Here is a 20149-nt window from a genome sequence, read left to right on the forward strand (position 1 = left end):
GTTAGCTGGGTGAAATTAGGCAAAATATTCTCCTGACAATATTGCAAATCATTCTGGGTTAAGAATATAGATACGTATCTTTTCTGTCATTTCCCCCATTCATCTCTTCACTACTTCATGCATTAGTACACTTCTATGTTAGTCTGCTATTTACTGTATGTTAAACACACAGCAAATTCCTGTTTATGACTCAGAAATGAATGCTCCAATTCTTCCAGTAATTACATGCCTTTATAAGAGCATCTCCATCTCAGAGGTTGAAGTACCTTTCCAATTACATCAGTATCTACAAACTGGGTTATAGAAGGTCAATATGTAATAATGCACATAAAGTGTTCTCCTTGGGATAAGCACAGACTCATTTGGAAAGGGATCTTATTTCATTCCTTGTTTTAAGACTATGGGCATACAAATAACATCTGCCTTTTTTTGTTTTGTCTCCAAAATAAGGCAATTCTTTAATGCCAGCAGAGATAGGCAAGATTTTGGCAACATGAAAAATTTTGCAAGCACAATGAATCACAACATATGCTGAATTTTTCAAAAGAAAATACTCAAGAAAAAATAGATAAACATTGTAACTTATTTTCAGCTGAAAATTACAGACTAGTACATTTTACCTTTCATCCAATATGAAAAAACTTTAAGTTTCAAGTCAAGTATCAGCAAGAGCACAATTACAGTTTAAAAAGAAAAAACATTTCAGCCAGAGCTTGGTTTTACAAACACATAAAACAGTTAAAAAAGCCACCTTAGTTTTAGCAAGATTACATTTTTAATTATAAACTGTAAAGTTCTATCTTTTAAGACAAACTTCAGAAAAGAATACTTCTAGTTCAGAAAAGAATACTTCTAGTTCAGAAAAGAATACTTCTAGTTCAAATGCACACACACTCAGAATGAAAAACTTAGAAATTTGTCCATTTTATTGCATTTGTTGAATACAAGACCTTGTTAAAACATTTAAATTTTTGATTATTTAGGGCCTGCTTACCTTAAAATTCTTTAGTGCTTCATCTAAGCTTCCATGATGATAAAGCATCATTCCCTTGAGCTGTAATGTCTGAACATGATTTTGATTCAGCAGTAAAGCCTTCTGAAAGCTCTCTGTAGCAGCATCAAAGTTGCCAAGCTCTCTAGGTGATTCCAGAACACGAAGTGAAAAACACAGAAGGCAACAGTGACAAAAAAAAATTACATGTTAAAGGTGATTTTAAGGCGTCCAAAGGGGATATCATTGAAGAGAAACAAAGTACTAAAGGAAAATTCCTGAAACAAAAGCAGTAATTTTGCAACTATTCTTCTGTGGTAATAAAAGAAGAGTTGCACAGAGTTTGTTACTTCCAGAAATATGTACTCTGAAATACAACCTCACAAGACCACAGATCTTCACGATCTTCAGCAGACATTAAAATTGTAAAAACATGTACCTAAGGTATTTCTTCAGTAACTAAAGTAAATAAAACTTCCACACAAAGCATGATTGGAAAAAAGTATCTTTGAGGGGACTTCTTAACTATTAAGTATAAACATGTCCTTAAAAATTTACCAACTGCTTAAATACTGAGTAAGAAGAAAGCATATGGTGTTTGAAAACTGAAACTAACTAAAAATCTACTGACTGGAATTACTCCATGTGCACAACAGCTGTACATGTAAGTAGACAGTAAAAACAGTCACAGAGAAACTGTCATGAGAAAATTAAAATAGAAATAGTATACAATTTAGTTTATCATAGTTTTTAATTCAGTAATTCAAACAAAAGCAACTAAAGAAAAACAAACAAGATTTACTAGTTTTAAATACATTTGCCAAAAAGAATTTTTAGCAGAACAGTGATTAACCACAGCTCTTTAGTTTCAAATAAATGCATGAACACCGAAGCCACTACAGCTATAGCTCATGTTGTATTAACCCCTTCTATCATTTAAAATCATTTAGCATACCTAAAACACATCTTATTGAAAACTGCCATTTCACTAACCATTGAGTCTGGGAGACTCAAAGAGATACCAGAGACTAAAGTAAAAACACAAAGCAAACATAGAAATTATTTATATTGAACATATCCTGACATAGCCATATCAGCTGCTGGAACTACCAAAACATCACATTTGGTTCTGCACAACTTTGTAACAAATGTGTAAAACTTAGAGAACACAAGCAGATGAAAAAATGACTTTAAAATTACTTCTGAATATGAGTACCTGTAGGCTTGTCCCAGACTTTTATACGCATCTATGAAGTCTGCTTTCTGCTTCAGAGCTTCTTTGAAGGATTCAATGGCTTCCTATACAGAAAGAGACCAACAGAAAAATTTGTAACTTAATACATTCATTAAATTTCAGCATCCTCAGTAGTTATTAGCTATGGAATTTATGGTTATATATCAAAAGCTTTGGAAGGAACAAACAAGGCATGAATTTATTACAAAATCTACAGAGTAAAAATTATTACATAATAAATGACATACTGAAACATCCTTTACAGTACTGACAGATTTAGCTGGAATTCTTTTGTCTAATATGCAGTAAGATTGAGCAATTCTTTTAGTATTTTAATAGAGTTCAGAGATTAAATCCCTTCAGAGTTTGCTTTCAAAGCACAGTCTGCTCCCAAAGGCAAAGCAGTCTCTCCTTATAGTCTTCCTTCTTCATTCGTAATACACCTCTTAAGTTTTGGAGGCCAAAAGACTCCTTAAAATCTGCACTTTGCCTTTAATTGTCTTACTGCATTCTTTGTTATTGCCTCAGTTGGAAACATTCTCTTTAGGGATTACAGTGTTAGTGATCATCTTCACACAACAGCATGTACAGTTGCTATCACTGCTATTGCTGTTGTAAGGAATACAATGTAATACAAACAAAAGCCAACAAAATAAGCATGTGACTAAAGAAATATTCCTCTTCAAAGAATCTGATTAAGAACTCAGCTTTTCAAACTAGAGTGGCTACACAAACTGGAATATTCAATACTAAGACTTAGAATCAAGGATGGAATAATCAACTACTTTATATTCCTACTAAGGAATGCCTTGAAGTCTTCAATGCAATAAATTAGATGCTGTAAGTAAAGAATTACTGGTATCTTTAGTCAATTTAGAAATTCTTATTTAGAAAAACTATCAAATATGTTCTGAGCACTACAATGTGCAGAAAAATACTGACTGAACAAAAATGTAGGACAATTGCCTACAACTATGGAGAAGCTCTTATCCTATAGATCAGTTTTAAAATCAAGATTATTATTCCCAAAACCAGTGATTCAAAGAAATCTCTTTTCACTCAAAAATGAACACATCCACCCTCAACTCAAATCGTCAATTTTTAGCAAGCCTTATAAAACCTAACAGATGGCATGTGTAGCTTTCCTTTAAAAGGCAGCCTGAATCTGACTGGACACTAAGGTGTACCTGGGGATGAAAAACCACTCAGTGACAATCTCTCTGAACATGAATATCAGAGAGGGAAGATGCTTCCTTTGAGAAAAGAAATTGGGGGGAAAGAGTAGTGCAGAAATGTGTTGACCTGTGTATCAGAAAGAAGAAGAGTTTTCTTCTATTCTGCTAACTGATACAGCATTTATTTTTGTCAGCTGTATTTTCACCATCACTTTTTGGGGTCTCCACTGCCTGCAACAAAAATCAGAAATCCAGACTATTATTTGCAAGTATCTCTTCTTACTGCAAGAAGATACAGACAATAAAAGTTCAATGACAGTCTGATGTCCTCACAGCATACAGTGAGACCGTGGAAAAAAATACCTGCTTGGGTACTAAAAAAGTGAGGAAGTTGACTAAAAAAAATAAATATAGAGATAGAAAAAATTAGTGCTTGCCTATGAAAGATAGTGGGCTGAAACTTCGGAGTCCTGGGTTGCCTCCAGATTCTGCATACAACCCTTAATGAACCCCAAGCTGTTATCAGAGGTTAAAATAAAAGACAGCTTCTACAACTGAATTCAGGAATCACACCATTGCATCTTAATTTTTCAAACTGAGGATTTCAGAAAACTTGTATAATTACTCTCCACTCTAGAAAAATGGCAGCAGTACCTCTGAATACTTTACAAACAATAAACAGGGGCAATACTACTACACCTAAAACAGAGAAAAGTTTTGAGTTAAAAATTGGTGAAAACTTAAAAAAGACATGGGATGAACTTACTTGCCTGCTGATTTTAGAAACTGAAGGAGCAAGTATGTTCCCTCAAGTTAGATATCAGCCTTCCAGAAACAACACAGAATTGAAATAAACATGCATAATTGCAAGGCTCTACCAGCACTTTCCTTTATTACTCCCTAGCTCGTTCAAGGAAGAGTTTAAAATTAATTTCTTCTTCATCCCTCTTCCCTTCTCAAAACCTAGGAAATCTCCATTTCATTTTGAAATTTTGGAACATAATCATACAAATACTAGCAGAGGTGTAAATACACATATCTTTCAAAGCATTATCTTTAAACATGCCTGTTATCACTGACCTAATGAGATTCAACAAGACCTGCAGTATTTACATATCATATCATGGAATCTTTTTATTTTGCTTGCACTCTTTCACCTTAAAAATCTTCCTTATGTGAGAGACAAATACATGCATCAACATCAATGATATTTCTACTGTTTTATCGAAATAACTTCAAATAAAGGGTATTGTTCTACATGAACTACTGTTTAATATAGCTTTACCTTCAGAAGTCCTCTGTGAAAGAAGGTTAAGCCTTTATAAAGCATAGCTATAGGCTGATTTTTGTTCAGTTCCAGTGAGCGCTGAAAATCTTCATGGGCTGTTGCATAATCCTATGATAAAGAAGATTTCAGATGACACAAAACACCATACAAATAGAGAGGAATACATACTTTTATTTCCAACAAAACTACAGAATTTTGTTTAATATATGAAGTCAGTCTCACGGCTAAGCAGCAATGACTATCAATTACCAATCAGAACATCAAAGAATGCACAATACACTTCCAACTTTTACAGGAAGTGCTGTATAAAACACAGTAAATGAAAAAAGTAAAGTAAAACACAGTAAATGGAAAAATAGCTGGAAGCAAGCAGTGAAATCAGAAGAATCAAGTAGGAAACCAGCTATCTAGTATTCACACAATCTTTGAAGTTAAAGCTAATTGCCCTACATTAAAGCTTTAAGAACAAGACACAAAATGGGATCTTAGCATTTTTGTAGGGTTTTTTGTTTATTGTGAGAAGTGTTTTTTCTTAAGTATATAGAAGACTTACTACCTTGGATGTAAGTATCTTCCTTCTTAGACTGGTGTTTACCAATACTAATTAATTGCAGGTTATAAATAATTATCCACTTCCCACTCCTCAAACACAAAAGAATCTGAGGTGTTAATGTAAGGTATTTGTCCTCTGATTCTCAACATTAAATAGATTTGCAAATTAAATACTTAGAGAATACTTCTGAACTCTCAGAAAGCTACAGGAGAACCAGGGCTTTTATTATTATATTGGTTTGGGGTTTTTTTAACTAAATAGGAAAGAAGTTCTAGAACAAAAATAACAACTAGCACAGAAGTAACAACCAGCCAAAGAGAATCCCCAAAATCCACTAACCTCAGATATGAAGTAAAGGGTACCTCTGTGCCTATAGAGCCTTGCTGATGGTTGCAGCTGAATAGCTTTGGTGAGATCTGATAATGCTTCACTGATTCGTCCTAGTGGGGACAATATCTAGGAGCACAAAATCAAAACACAGTTTAGAGCAGACAGACTGAATAGATTTTAGAAATATGAAGATTATTCTTTTCCATGTTCAGCTTTAACAGAGCAATTGTATTTGCTAGAATACACTGGAAAGTTCCACTATAAATTTCAGTAATTATGGCTTCTACACTCCAATGAAAGAGTAAACCTGAAAGAATTTTTCTCAAAACTATCAGTGCATGTGAACATCACCACATTCATAGAAATCCTGTATTCCAAACTAAACCCAAGTTGATCAAAGCAAAATACTCAATTTTAAGCCATTTCAACATATTCAAATGAAAATGTAATTAAAGTATCTTCCTAAGACTTATTTGAAAAAAACATTCCCCCAATGGAAAATGGTCCATTTCCAATTATTCGAATGCCTTTCATATTTTTAGATCAAGGTTCACAAATGTGCTAAGAGATCACTAAAAACATTAAAACTCTGAATATTATGGCAGCCATCATTATACAGTATGCTGACTTTAATATCTATACTTTTGGTTTGTCTACAAAGCTGCTTCTTAACATTTTCTGCAATTTAGTTAGCAAAACAAAATTTGATTTTTAAAATAAAAAAACATATGTGAGTTGGAATGACTTTTAAATTACATGCACAAATATAAACCCAGAACATTTCATTTTTTAAAAATGTGGTATTTTAACAACTAGAATTCATAGCAGATTTACTAAGGTGGCAGAAGGTGCAAACAGTAAGGTTTTGATTAATTTCATAAAAACATATTTTGATTAATTTCATTTAAAATGTAAACACAAATGATCTTGTTATACAGTATGTCAAAAACTGAACACTAACACAATATATGCCATTCCATTGGCTAAAATAACTCTATATGGTCTATGTCTTATTTTAAAACTTAATATTCCACAAATTACACTGTTTGAGAGGAAATGTGTATATTTGAAAAGAAAGGAGAACAGAACACCAAGCTTTAGCCATTACATCAGTTAAGATATAATTGGAACCACAGTATAATTGCAACTTCTCCATAAGTCTGAAAAGACACAAAAAATGCTCACTTCTGCTCGCTGTTCAAATACTTCAGGATGATCTGGTTCTAGACTAATCACCCTACTGAGCTCAAACAGAGCAAGTTCAGCATTTTTCATATCCTGAAAAGGAGAAAAGTAAACAAGGTGAACAACTGTGCACACTTAAACTAATACACTCTCAGGATGAAGGACAACTAGATTGGCTTAGTGTATGTAAGTGTAACAGCTTGTATTAACAGCTCTTCACACCTTTGCTAAAAACATCAAGATGCATTATTCTGCAAATAGCTGGAAAAAACCACTTCTGCTACAAACAACGAAACTAAACTTTGTTTGTACACATCATCTTTGTGTTGTACCCTCTAATAATTTATTCATATAACTCTGTGAATAAGTATTAGATTTATAGCTCCAGAGGTACCTTGCTTGGCAGCAAAGCTGGTTCAAGCTCCCACATGAACTCCAACACACAGGCACACTCACACCCACCAGTGTTGTCATCAGCACTGTCTGCAACTTAAGCCAAGCAGTACTGATAAATGGAGTGATGCCAACAGGATCCTGCCTATCTAATATTTTAAATTGTCCTCAATTAAGTAGTTAATTAATAGGATGGAAGTAGTTACTTCATTAGAAAAAAATTTGAAGTAATTATATAGCACATTCTGTATTAGATTTCATTGATCTTTTTCTTCCTTCTCAAAGCAAAGAAATTTCGTGCTTAATATCATCTTTGTGTCTTGAAGGTGTCACTCAAAAACTTTTACAAAATGAAGCTGTATCAACACCTAGCTGAACTGAGAAAAACTCATGCTGATGTTAAAAACAAGCAAATATGAGGGACCTCAAGCTCTTGTCAGCACCCCTAGATAATTAAACATTCTGTACAAAGAAAATTTTCAAGGGGTTATTAAATTATTCATTCTTCTAGAATTCTACCAACTATTCAACCATGATTCAACTGGCCACAAAGTCCTACAAGGACCACAGTCTACTCATAAATTTCTCTCTGCTCAACAAGTTATTCAAGCAGTAAGTATTGCAAGCAAGTAATTTAATGTTGATTTTTTAAAATTAATTCAAAGTGCAATGTGAAGTCCACGATATTGGAAGAGTTGACAATGTTCCCAGGCTGCAAAATACTTTTTCATTTCCAAACAGAGCTGGGATATGGAGATGAATTCAGTGGGACTTCATAAACCTATCTCTCAGAGGCAAAACACTGCCTGTTATCTTAATGGGCAACTCTTTCAAGAAGCTGTGTCTCACAGCCTTACTATCTACCACTCACAATAGTGCCTCATCTTCTCCTTTGGCACACTTATGTTGTGCAGCTTTATTTCCAGTCTCACAAAGCAAATGTGCCCATGGCTTGAGCAGTATGATCTGCTAGATCCCTCTATGTTATACAGTGCACCAGCGAAGGGACAGACTCCTCATGGAAGTAGAACAGCACAAAGACTTTGAGGTGTACTTAACACGTTCTCACCAGTCTAGTTACTCCTGTTACAGACTTTCTTATAGTTCAGACTCAAACAATTCAGTTGGGTATTAATTAAAAAAATTATCTACTCACATGTAGTCCTTTTTTCCCGTATGCTATCCCTCGCCCATAAATTGCACTAACCAGCTCTGGTTCTTCCTGTTAAGCAAATAAAATATTAATTTGTGGTGTGTTTTTTTTGGTTTCTTCAATATGTATTTAATTTTAGCTGATCTAAAGTAAGCAATGAACAATCACAGCTGCCAGGCAAAGAGATTTACTGTATTACAATCCATACTTTCATATGCTCACAACTTCCAATTCAATTTAATGGAATTTTTCTGGAGTATTTGTCTGATAAAAAAAGCCAAACAGAGAGCAGTTATCGTGCCTATGACCACCTACCAGAAGCTATTACCCTGTGTACATTAGACTAGATTACAAGACACAGTATTCATTAGAATGCTCTGTTACCCAATCCATTAGTTGTAATCTTACTGGTAATTATGTAACAACTTCTGTCTCATGTCACTGAACTGGTAAGAAACACACAATTTGGCCACTCAAAGCTTATTTTGCATGCAATTTAAATTTGAGATTTAAAATTTGGGAGCAAGATATTATGACATCCTGATGAAATTTATATTCAGACAGCAACTAAAACCAGAGGTATTCTACTAAAATAGTTCTGCAAAATTCAAACCAACTTTCCTTAAGTTAGATTTAATTTTGTGACTTTTCTACTTGGGCACTTAGACAGGATGCACCCTACACAGTAAATCTACTTCTTGTTTGATGTAATTTACTCCAACCACACTTTCCCATACGAATTTCAAGAACTATACAGCAAAACTGTTTTGTCAACACAACAATGCCTACACAGTGAAGTCTCCCTGAAAACCAGCAAGGAATCACCATCTTCAGACCTGTCAGGAACACAGCTGTCCTACAAAAGTTTGTAGCACAGGCCTTGTCTTTTTTAATTGGGACATCTGCCAAGAAACAAACTGCTTCCTAAGAAACAAACTCTGCTGTGGACAAAACAATAGAATATGTGGCATATCAGTGCTGGCAGCTTGCCAGACTCCAGCTGATTCCAAGTTTATGCTTGGCTACATCAACAGTAGGTAGCTTCCTACTCTTAATACCATGGCTAAGCAAGGCTCTTCTATTCAGTTAAATGTTTTAATGCTCACTTTATATGTATTTAAAATTGCCTTGTGGAAAAATGAGTGAATAATCATGATTAATTTACAGCCTTTCAGGCACACCATAAGCATAATATTAAAGCATACTTTAAACTGAGATGTGGGCACTGCAGAAGTACTCTAGCACATAAATGCTTCTCCCAGTATCTTTCTACAGTTGTTGTACCTTGCTTATCTCCACCCATATTAAGTTTCCTTCCGAATAAAGACAGGAAACAATACGTAAATCCAGGTTTTGAAAGCAGGATTTCTCATTAGGGTAAAAAAACCCCTCACATTAAAACAAATCAAAGACAGATATCACTAAAAACCTATATCAACCAAATAAAAATAAAAGCACACAAAACCCCCAAATGTTCTTGTCCTCAGATAAATTCCCTGGAATAATTCCATTAAATTGCCACACTTCCACTCAATTTAAAACAAGCCGTATGACACTTTAAAAAAAAAAACCATGCTATTATTTGCAGTATTGCTTTCAGCTTGCATTTGTGTACTTTAAACAATTTAAATGAAAACGTATGTCCATGCTTCTGGATGTTCCAGGTTTTTAGCCAAAAATTGCAGTATTTTTAAGTCATCTTTAGTTGAAGCTTATAAATTGTTGGGGCTGTTTTTGTTTTAAATGTGACTACCTCCTACTTAACTGCAGAAGATTCTGAATTCTTTATTTTGGTCAGGAAAAACACCCATAATATAAGTATTAGTTATATTTTATTTATATATTAAACTAATTACATTCTTACCATTGAAAAAGGATAAAGGCAGCATACAAAATCATTTATCATTGTGAAAGCAATGTGTTACTTGCCACTAGCAATAAATTATCTCTGTCAGGGCTTTTTTTCCTCATGTTACTGGCAGCATGCTGTCACCCAAAAAAGTCTACTTTAAATATCTCATCCTACACAACAAGCAGACAATCTAAGAAACTTCAGCTCTGCAGAGGTCAGGCCTCTGAAAGCACGTGCTTTTTTTGGTCAAAGTGCCATAAAAACTTTATGCCTACAGATGAGAAAAATACTCACCAAATAACCAAGATACTGATCACCCAGTTCTAACAGTATGCTTATGTTTGGATGGAAAAGAAAATGAACAAACAGCAGAATAATTACTCTCATTTAAAAATCTTTAATATTTGTTTTACTAAAAGCCATATGTGGCAATGGATATTTTCATTAAGTTATTTTTTGGGGTCCAAGCAGAAAACTTACCTGCAGCATTGTTGAAAAATGTCGTATAGCTTCATCATACAAGCCGTTGCCAATCAACACATAGGCAATTGCTAACAAAACATTAAAAATGTTAACAAAACAGAAAAAAACCTGACTTTTAAAAACTATTAAATGCAACCAAATTGTAAAATGTTTAAGTTCCTACATTGCAGTGAAGATTAAAATATTCAGAGGATGCCTGAATGGCTACCAAAATGACATGACTTCCCTCAGCCATTACCTAGCATTCATTAATCACTCAATTCATACTGTGCTCTTCAGAACTGTTTTGGGGTTTTGTGATCTGTTTGTGGATTTTTTCTCTCTTTTCTACAAGTTGTTCAGGAAAGGGCCCATGTTTGCTTCTGAAATCTTAGATCAGAAAAGGAACTATGATCCCAATACAATAGCCGTGGACGCTTTCTCAAGTAGAAATGCCACCTGGCTATTACTAACTTTTTTTGACAATTTGATTAGGGAACTTCTATTTGTTTGTACACATATTGATAAACTTTATTAGGTCCCAATAAGGTTGTCCTTCATTTGAATTACCTAGAAATACTTCAACAAAACTCATTTCATTATTTATAAAGTTGAAACTGAAAAACAACTGAGTCTTTGCCTATGTTGTAATTATGAAAAGCTTTCTAGTTCTTGTACATGCTCCCATTTTGAAGTAGAAGCCAACTGTTTGAAAAAGAAACAGACCATTACAAATATGTTCCTGTAATCTCCACAAGATATAAAAATACAGTCAAATCACAAGACTGGAAAGCTGAAGTTTTGCTTGCGTGACTGAAGTTCAGTTCTGACAGCTGAATATCTTAAGATTGTTTCATTTTGCATGTTTTAATCTCTCACAATTCTTAGCTCTGAACTAAGCTCTGTCTACACTGCCAAAAAACCCAGTACCTTGAAGACCACAGCTATGAAAGTTAGAGAGAACTTTTCCCCAGGCAGTTTGTTTAAACACCTGGCAGTGGAACTATGAGCAGATTTCACCTTTCCCCACTTACAATGAATTTAGCAACAGAAGAGGCACCTCTTAGCTTAATTATTTATTCAAACATGAGAAGACACAAGTAAGTCAGTTAAAGCAAAGGCATTATTAATAGGACACAGACACTTATCTTTCAGCAAGCAGAGCCACATTGTTTTGGCAGTGCTGCTAAGCACAGTTCATTAAAAAAGGAAAACAGTTAAATGAAAAAGAAATAAAAGCTGTATTTAATCCAGAGCTTGACTCAGAGCACTTCTATTATGAAGAAGGAAACATTTGTATGCAATATAAGCTTTCTCCTCAATACATAAAAAGCTTCACTTGGCACAAATACATAGTATTACCAAAAAAGGGAAAAAAATGGGCAGAGAAGGACAGGATGAAGAGCTCTTGAATTTTCCTCATTTCATTCTTCTTCAAGACTACACAGTTATTAGTATCATCTTTAGGGTTCCAATCCCAGAACACAGAAAAAGTGGAACATAATATAAAGTCAACTCAACAATTCCAGTGTTATGAAAAAATGTGGAGGACGCAAGACAACCAAGACTTACATTGTCACTCAGTTGTCTTACTGATAACAACTGTATTTAGTTTATACAAGACACTTGGCAAAATGCCAAACTGAACTGTGAACTGTCTGTAAAATTCTGGCAAGTGGATGACAGCTAGTACCTGATATGGTACCAGCTTCTTTTTAAACAGTATCTTTTTGATATTTTAATCTTTAATATTACAAAACTACAAGTACTTCTTTGAAAAAATCTCATGGTTAACAATGGCCCATTACCCAAAGTATTTCAGTTCCAACATTCCTTCAGAAGGCCCCATACATTCTGTGTTACTTCTTCTCAGAACAGTTAAAAGCAACATGCACAAACAAGAAGGGCCAAACCAGGCTCCTCACACCACAACATCCTTGGTGCCAGCCTACATGCCAAACACGAGCAAAGAGACCTTCTAGCACAGTGTTCCAAATCTACAGAACAAATACTAGAAGTATCAGATATTTTCATCTCAATAGAAGTCTGGTATTTTTTGCAGCATCCTATGAACATAGCTAGGTAGTCTAGGAATATAAAGATTAAGCTCCCAAATTTTCCTGGATAAATTCATGAAGATAGAAACTATGTCAAAAAAAAAAAAAACCTTCTTAATTATTTTCAGTTCATTAGAGGGGATTAAAAAATCTCTCTTTGCTCTTTTACAAAAGATGGTCTGCTGCCTTCCTTGACACACATCCTCAAAAGTCTCTTCGCTGCCTCATAATACTTTGATTTGAAGAAGCAGTGCAACTCTGTTTTTGAGTCCCTTGAGGAAAGTATTTCCTGCTCATTTATTAGAAATGCCCCCATTTCTTTTTGTGCTGAGTGCGCTTTGAAAAAACTTCAAGTAGCAGCCTAGGACATAATTCAGAAAGTCTTCCTGCTGTGTATAAGTTTTGATGGGAGGAGTGTGGAGACAGGAAACAGATCCAAGATCTATGCTTCACAGAAAGCAAATTGCATTGGTAACATTTTCTGGATGTTTGAACAGTTTTAGTCATCAATAATCACAGAAAAATGGAAACAGGAAGTAGCTGAGCATATTAAAAAATACTTAATCAGCATTCTTTCTGAACATCTGCTTAAGCAGACATGGTGAAGAATTCTAGTGAAGAAAGCAGGAAAGATTTTTAGCAACAGAGATAAGTATTTGCTTTATACAACCAGAAAAAACTTGCTGCAATTCCAGATTTATTAGGTTTAATTTGAAGTTAATGCATCACTTCAATCATCAATTTTCAAAACATTTAGTGCTAATAATTGGCACATCATTCATCTGCACAAACCTTATATAAAACATCTTACCCAATTCTTCATTTGTGTTGTCATTATCAGTAGCAAATGGAAATCGTTTTTGCTCAGCAAGCAACTTCGCTTGACTCTGTAAAACATCATATTTTCAAGTGTTCAGCAAGCAACACCACAGAATTTAACAGAAAATCTATGTCTTAAATCCTTAAGAGAATGCCTTAAAACACAAAGTTAAAACTAATGCAATTTCACTAAGGTAACTGAAATCGAGTTCATTCCTAGTCTTCCACAAGAGAAAAGCTTCTCTTCAGTCAGATGCTGCTGTTTTCTGCTCTAACATAAGGGTAACCAAACCTCAGAAAGAACACTGTCAGCATTTTACCAGGGACTGATGTTTCAGTATTGCATTTGCTTAAGGTGAAGTTTTCAGGCCTTTTTAAGACACCTTACTTCATATGAAAGTTTATACTGTTTACCCTATAATTATTCCTTTGTCTCCTGCAAAGGGAAGAGTACTGCAGAAGAGTAAAACACTGAAAATAAACACTGAAAAGATTATCACTCCACCAATATAGAAAAGCTAAACTCCACAATGGCACACTAAAGAGCCTGTCCTTTCAACAATGGCATTCTGTCAGTTCTACACTTTGTTCAAATAGTAGCCTTATATAGGATGTCTGTTCCCTAAATAATGCACCTATAGAAACCAATACTGTCAAAGACAAGCCCCTCAGAAATGCAGGAATATTCAGCTCTGTTGACTTCCACAAGTACTTTTCACAGACAGCTGTAAGCCTACCAGAGTAGTTTATGTTAGAAAAATGCAAAATGTTCATTTAAATCAACAGGTCTTACAAAGTGTTTTAGGAAACAAGAAGAGGGTAAAATAACATCTCTCTCCATTCAGTTATCTTCATTCAGTTCAACTAAACAGCTCATTTCCACTACTGTCCTCCTTTAAGGTTGTTCTGCCTGTCCAATCACAAGTAGTCACACTAACTGTGTCCACGACACAGACATTTCATTTATCTAAAAAGTGCAAAAGTTAAATGGTCAAATTCCATTGCACAGTTTTTGCCCTGTGTGTCTAACGACGAGGAGAACATTTGGTCTGTTCTAAGAACTTGAGTGTTTTGGAAAGTATGAATGATTAGCAAATGGATTTTACAAACCTTTTATTTTGTACTGCAATTAAAGGTAACGTATGAGCTCTACATTACACTATGCCACTGAAAATTGTTACTCTGCCTGTATCTGCACCTCTACACTAACAGAGCATGGCAGTTATTTCCCCTACAGAGAAAAGCCATTAAAAAAACAGCACAAAAATGAGCAAGGTTCAACAGATATAACAATAACTAAATCTACATTACAATCCATATGCATTTACAAACAACATTTTTATATCACCAATGGCCTTCATGCAATATTCATAAAATGACCTTTAACACTTGACTCTGCAAAACATTATTCTTCTATACTTGTTTTAATATTTGGAAAAACAGCACAACTTTTTTACTGAAGGACAATCTCTTCCTTGATGGATTTACAAAAACAGGTCTACACATCTTTGTCTGCAGACAAAGATAAGATATAGCCAGATTCCACACTAGTATTGGAAAATAAGCCCCAAGGAGAAGAATCTCAAAATACATTAAAATAATTTCCTATGGATTACTGAGTTGCATGTGACAGCAAGACAAGTACCACTACCTCACCTGTTTTGTCATTACAGAGTAAAAGAACTGTTAGGGTGGCAGAGAAAGTGGTTTCACACTTCCTCAACAAACTCTGAATTCAGGTACAGGTTAAACATCCTGCAGCTCTACACACACAAAAAAATGTCAGTCACTCTGTCTTCAAGAAACAGGAGAATTTTCCTCATAGCACCATATCCCAACAGGTTTAATTCTTGCTCTCTTTAAAACAACTGTTTTGTTTTTTTTAACAGGGAAATTTCCTTCTAACAAATATACATTTCACTGTGTTAGAAAGAATTGCTGGTACTGTTGGGACTAGACTAGAAAGATCTTCTGACCAATATATGATGAAGTCTAAGGAAAATACTCAAGTTAAACAATTGGCTTAGTGGATTTGCAGTATAGTAGTTTTAATTCCAAGTGCCACCTTTGGAGAAGTTGCTTTGAGTTAAAATATTGCTTATACGCTCCCTCAGCCAATAATTTCTAAAAATTTGCCAAAGCTACTTTGTTTATTTACATGGAAATAATTTGAAGATTTTCCACACCTGTATTCTACTGGACTGAAGATGTAACATCAAACCTTTGTCCTCAAAAGGCTAAGAGCAGTGTTGCAAGAAAACACAAATTCCAAAATAGTCCTCCTGAGGTCTCTCTACCAAAAATACTCTTCTTTTGTTAGAATATTCTTCACATGCCAGGTCAGTATCACATTGAGTGAAATATGGTCTGAAGCCTCTAATTCCCATCTTTGCACAATGTTACTTCTGTAAACACTAGAACCATTACTCTTACTTTCACACGTGTTTTGTAGTAAAGCTCAGGAAGCTAATCTGGGTAGAAACTAATGCCCCTCCCCCTTTTTCAGGCATAGCCCCTGCACCCCCAAACCAAAAAATTAAGTGGTTGATTAACTGAGGTGAAGGTTAGCTCTCAGTGACAACATCTGCTTCAATTAGTTGACAGCACTAAAGACTCATGACAGATTACTACCAAGTGATAATTTTATGAGTAACTTGAGTTTATTCATACTTAAGCCTTACGGGCAGTGATGCCTACTGATTAATATATCAACTTGCCTTTATTTTCCTGAACTTCATTCTAACTGGTTATGCAGCTGAAGTGACAATCTGCAACTTCAACAATCTAGTAAAAATATTTTGTACGTTATATTCTTGGTAACATACCAGAATTTTTTCTGTATTCAAGGAAAGTATAGATTCACAGGATGATGATCCTCCTATGTCACAATCCGATTCATGGAAGTGCAAAAATGATGAATCTAGGAGAAGAGAGAGAAAATACTTTTAGGAACTCATAGAGTTACGTACATGTTCTGTCATCATGTCTCACATTTCCTCATGTTGGCTGAGCAGCTTCCCCACTGGGCATCCCACAGGGCAGAACTTTAATGAAGCGCTCTCTGCCCATAGCACTACACCCGCACAGCCAGGGAAGCAATGGCTGACATGAAAGCTTTACCTAATTAGTTTTATTCCTACTTATGTTTATGCTTCTGGTTAGAAATAGATTAATAAAAAGAGGTGCTAAAGAAATGGGGCAGAGGTGAAAAAGGAGGAAGCTGGAAGCAAATAACAAGGGCTTGGGGTAGGCATGTCCTCTTTCAGCATTATGATTCCATTCTCTCACCCAGAAAGTAACATATAAAATTCCTTCCAATCCCAGAGAGGGAAATAAATGGAATGGACCATAAAGAGGCAGGGGGAAAGCTGCAGAAAACAGAGGTTTACAGAATAATGGAATACCATTATTCTGTAAAAAGCAGCCAGAATAATGAACTGTAATTGATCAAACATATACAAAGGTAAGCTACTAAGAATGTCATTTCAAAAAATGTAAGGCTGATTCATTTCTCCTAAAAGTCAAACACAGCTTGTTGACATAGCAGAGAAAAAGATTAAGATACCAAACAAAGAAAGAAGTAACAATAACAATCAACAGCATTCCCTTAGATTGATAGACTACAGAAACCACTTCCCCTACATGATGCTTTTAATTGCTACTCCAATAGAACTGTTAACTTTCAAATTTTTGGAACCTAAAGCTTCTATCATCTTTAATTATTTCAAGAATAAACAAGAAAAAGCAAATATACAGCATTATCTCCTTTAAGCCATGACACAAATAACAAATTTTATCATCTCCCTTGATGTCTGTAAATCTAAACTTGATGCTAAGTTTGAAAGGCTGGGAGGCAGGGTGTGCTCTTATATTTTGACTTAGGGATTGCAGTTAATTCCCTATCTCTCACAAGCACAGAGTTAAAAAAGAAAAAGAAACAGTCTTCTTGTAAAGAGAAATAAATGCAGCATCTAAAATCATTCCCTGTAAACAGGAACTTGGATCTCTGTTGAGCCATAAATGATAACCAGTGGGAGAAGTTTTACAACAAAAGCAAGGGTGGTAAAAAGCAGAAGTTCAAAGTTTAAAGTCAGTCCTGTGAGAACAGTGGCAAACCACTCATAGTTTCCAAAAAGAGCACTGCCAGCATAAGGTTTCATCACTGCCCTTTGTTCTTCACATTGGTCAAACACTCCTGCGCTACGCCAGCGTTATTGACACGTTACTTGTTCCTGTTGGTGCTTGTGATTCAGTAACTTTTAGAGTTTTGGCTGCAGACTCAACAAGAAACTTTTGCTTCAGACATCAAAACAAAAAGGTGCAGGCATGGCCTACCTCTGGAATAATTTTCTTCACAACAGCAAGGATTGCAACAGAAAGAATTTTTTGTAAGGTGATAGGGAATAAGACAGCAAAGCCACAAGCTTGATACAAGCTACAGTAGGGAAAGGCCCCCTCAAATCTTGCAGTTCTTAGGGCAACAAACTGCTTTACTCACATGGAGAAATGGGTCTGCCTTTCTTTGCGAGTCAGACAAAATCAAAACTGAACCACATTAACAACTTCATTTTCATGAAGTTTTCTTCATTCTCAGAAACACAACCAGAGAAAGTTGGACCTTGTAGTAGGCTACAGGGAAAACTATTTGAGACCAAAAAAACCTCAGCTTCTGTGCAAGTTGTACTAAAACAAAGATCGTGAACTCAAGGAAATTTTTCAATTGGCAATTCATTTAGCCCTACCACTTAAACAGCAAGGAATGAATTGGTATATAGCTATTTGAAGGTAAGTATGTTGTTCTGTAAGTAAGGCCTATCCTACTACCAGTGCATGCAAGGCACCCGAGATACCTGATGATTCAAGCAGAATTCTTTGTACCAATCCTAGTTACACCGGTTTCTTTAAAACAACATCCACGTTAAATCAAAACCTAATCAGCCAATTCCACCTCTGAAGGAGTGCCTTGAGTCAATCATTCATGTCAGGTCTAGTAACAGATGTAATCAAGTGCTTTGCCATTTATTAACTTGTAGGGTGTACCGATTTTTATCTCTACACTGGGCGAAAGTCTTCTTGTTTTATGCTTAAGCTTGAATAATTTGTAGCAACGGTTACCTGAGATAACTTCCAAGATCTGATTTCATGTTTACGTACTATGGCTCTCAGCCACTGTAGCCACACACACACACACAAAAAGGTGATAAAATAAAACCAACTAAAGAACTAGTTGATAAAACCGCCTAAAGAACTTAATAATGTGAAGACAAAAGCACATACAATGAGGGAGGGCAGAAAGCAAAAGCCCAGGTGCAGGAAACTCATAAGAAGTTATTTCAACAAAGCCTATTACTCAAGTGGATTACATTAATATTATATTAGTTGTTAGGGACCACAGGAATTGCTGATATGAGCACAGGCTTTATGAAATTAAGGGCAGGAAAAAAAATCACAAAACCATGCTGACAGCTAAGATGTAATGACACAACACTGGTTATTCTCTTATATATAATTGAGTATCACATTCCAAGCAACTGATAGACCTTTTTCTTCATGAGTATTGCATGCACACTGCAATTCAGACTGGCATCTTTGTATGGCCCATTCACACCATGCTCAAGATCAACAAACATAACACATTAAACCACATGATCCAGATACAAAAGATATTCAAGCAGATAAAAACAGTTTTAACAATGCCTGTTTTACAAGACATCAATTAACCTGAAAAATAGCAGAAGATCTGCTACCCAAACTTGCCACTCCTAAGAGAAGCATCCAGTTCACCAGCACAATAGATATAACTGTAGCTGAAATGAAATCGAGCCACATCTCACTCACTGAAACATGGAACTGATATGGTTGGAAGAGACCTATGGAGACCATCCAGTCCAGCCCTCCTGCAGGGTCACCTCAAGCAGGTGACACAATAACACATCCAGGTGGGTTTTGAATGTCTCCAGATAGGGAAAATCTGCAAGCTCCTTGGGCAGCCTGTTCCAAGTGCTCTGACACCCTCCTACAAAGTGGTTTTTCCCCAAGTTGAACTGGAACTTGTACTTTAGTTTGTGGTCACTGCTCCTCATCCTGTCTCTGGGCATCACTAAAAAGTCTGCCATACTCTTCACACCTTCATGAGATTCCCTCTCAGTCTTCTTTCCTGTAGACTAAACAGGAACGTGAGAGACTAAACTCTTCGTGAGAGAGACGTCCCAGACCCCTGGACCCTCTCCAGCAGCTCCTTGTATGAGAAACTCGGTAATACGAGCACGGAGCACAGGCACATCCCATACTACCGAGCGCAGGAATTGAAAAGCAGGCAGAGTCCAGCTGCTGGGCTCGGGAGGTGAATGGGCAGCAGGGATCCTGCCGTGTGGTACCTAAGGTTTGCCCGTCCCAGGGGTGAGAGATTTTCCTCGGCTCGCTGCCACAGCCTCCGCGGCTCCGCGCCACACCACGGCGGGCTCGGCGCCGCCGCTCACCGGCGAGCAGCCTCGCTGTGAGTCAGCCGAGGGCAGCGGCGGCACAGCCGAGGGGCCGCCGGCACCCCGCACCGCCCCGGGCCCCCACCAGCCCCGCCGCCCCCGGCCGCCGCTCCAGCGGCCTGGGCACCGCCGCCCCGGGCAGCGGGCGGTCACCGCGGCGACGCCCCTGACTCAC

General features: G+C 36.2%; 1 protein-coding gene across 2 annotated transcripts in view; it reads right to left on the reverse strand.

The window, feature by feature from the left end:
- Window positions 1–20149, reverse strand: part of TTC13 (tetratricopeptide repeat domain 13) — a 39868-nt gene that overhangs the window by 19198 nt on the left and 521 nt on the right. For both annotated transcript variants that reach the window (XM_038130660.1, XM_038130659.1), the window contains exons 2-10: window positions 16318–16412; window positions 13485–13560; window positions 10635–10705; window positions 8306–8371; window positions 6757–6849; window positions 5581–5697; window positions 4686–4796; window positions 2208–2290; window positions 995–1136 (exon numbers count right to left, since the gene is read on the reverse strand). In XM_038130660.1, the coding sequence (XP_037986588.1) occupies window positions 995–1136; window positions 2208–2290; window positions 4686–4796; window positions 5581–5697; window positions 6757–6849; window positions 8306–8371; window positions 10635–10705; window positions 13485–13560; window positions 16318–16412 (854 nt within the window). The remainder of the gene's footprint in view (window positions 1–994; window positions 1137–2207; window positions 2291–4685; window positions 4797–5580; window positions 5698–6756; window positions 6850–8305; window positions 8372–10634; window positions 10706–13484; window positions 13561–16317; window positions 16413–20149) is intronic.

The sequence above is a fragment of the Motacilla alba genome, chromosome 3 (genome assembly GCF_015832195.1).
Source record: "Motacilla alba alba isolate MOTALB_02 chromosome 3, Motacilla_alba_V1.0_pri, whole genome shotgun sequence".
NCBI classification, from domain to species: Eukaryota; Metazoa; Chordata; class Aves; order Passeriformes; family Motacillidae; genus Motacilla; species Motacilla alba.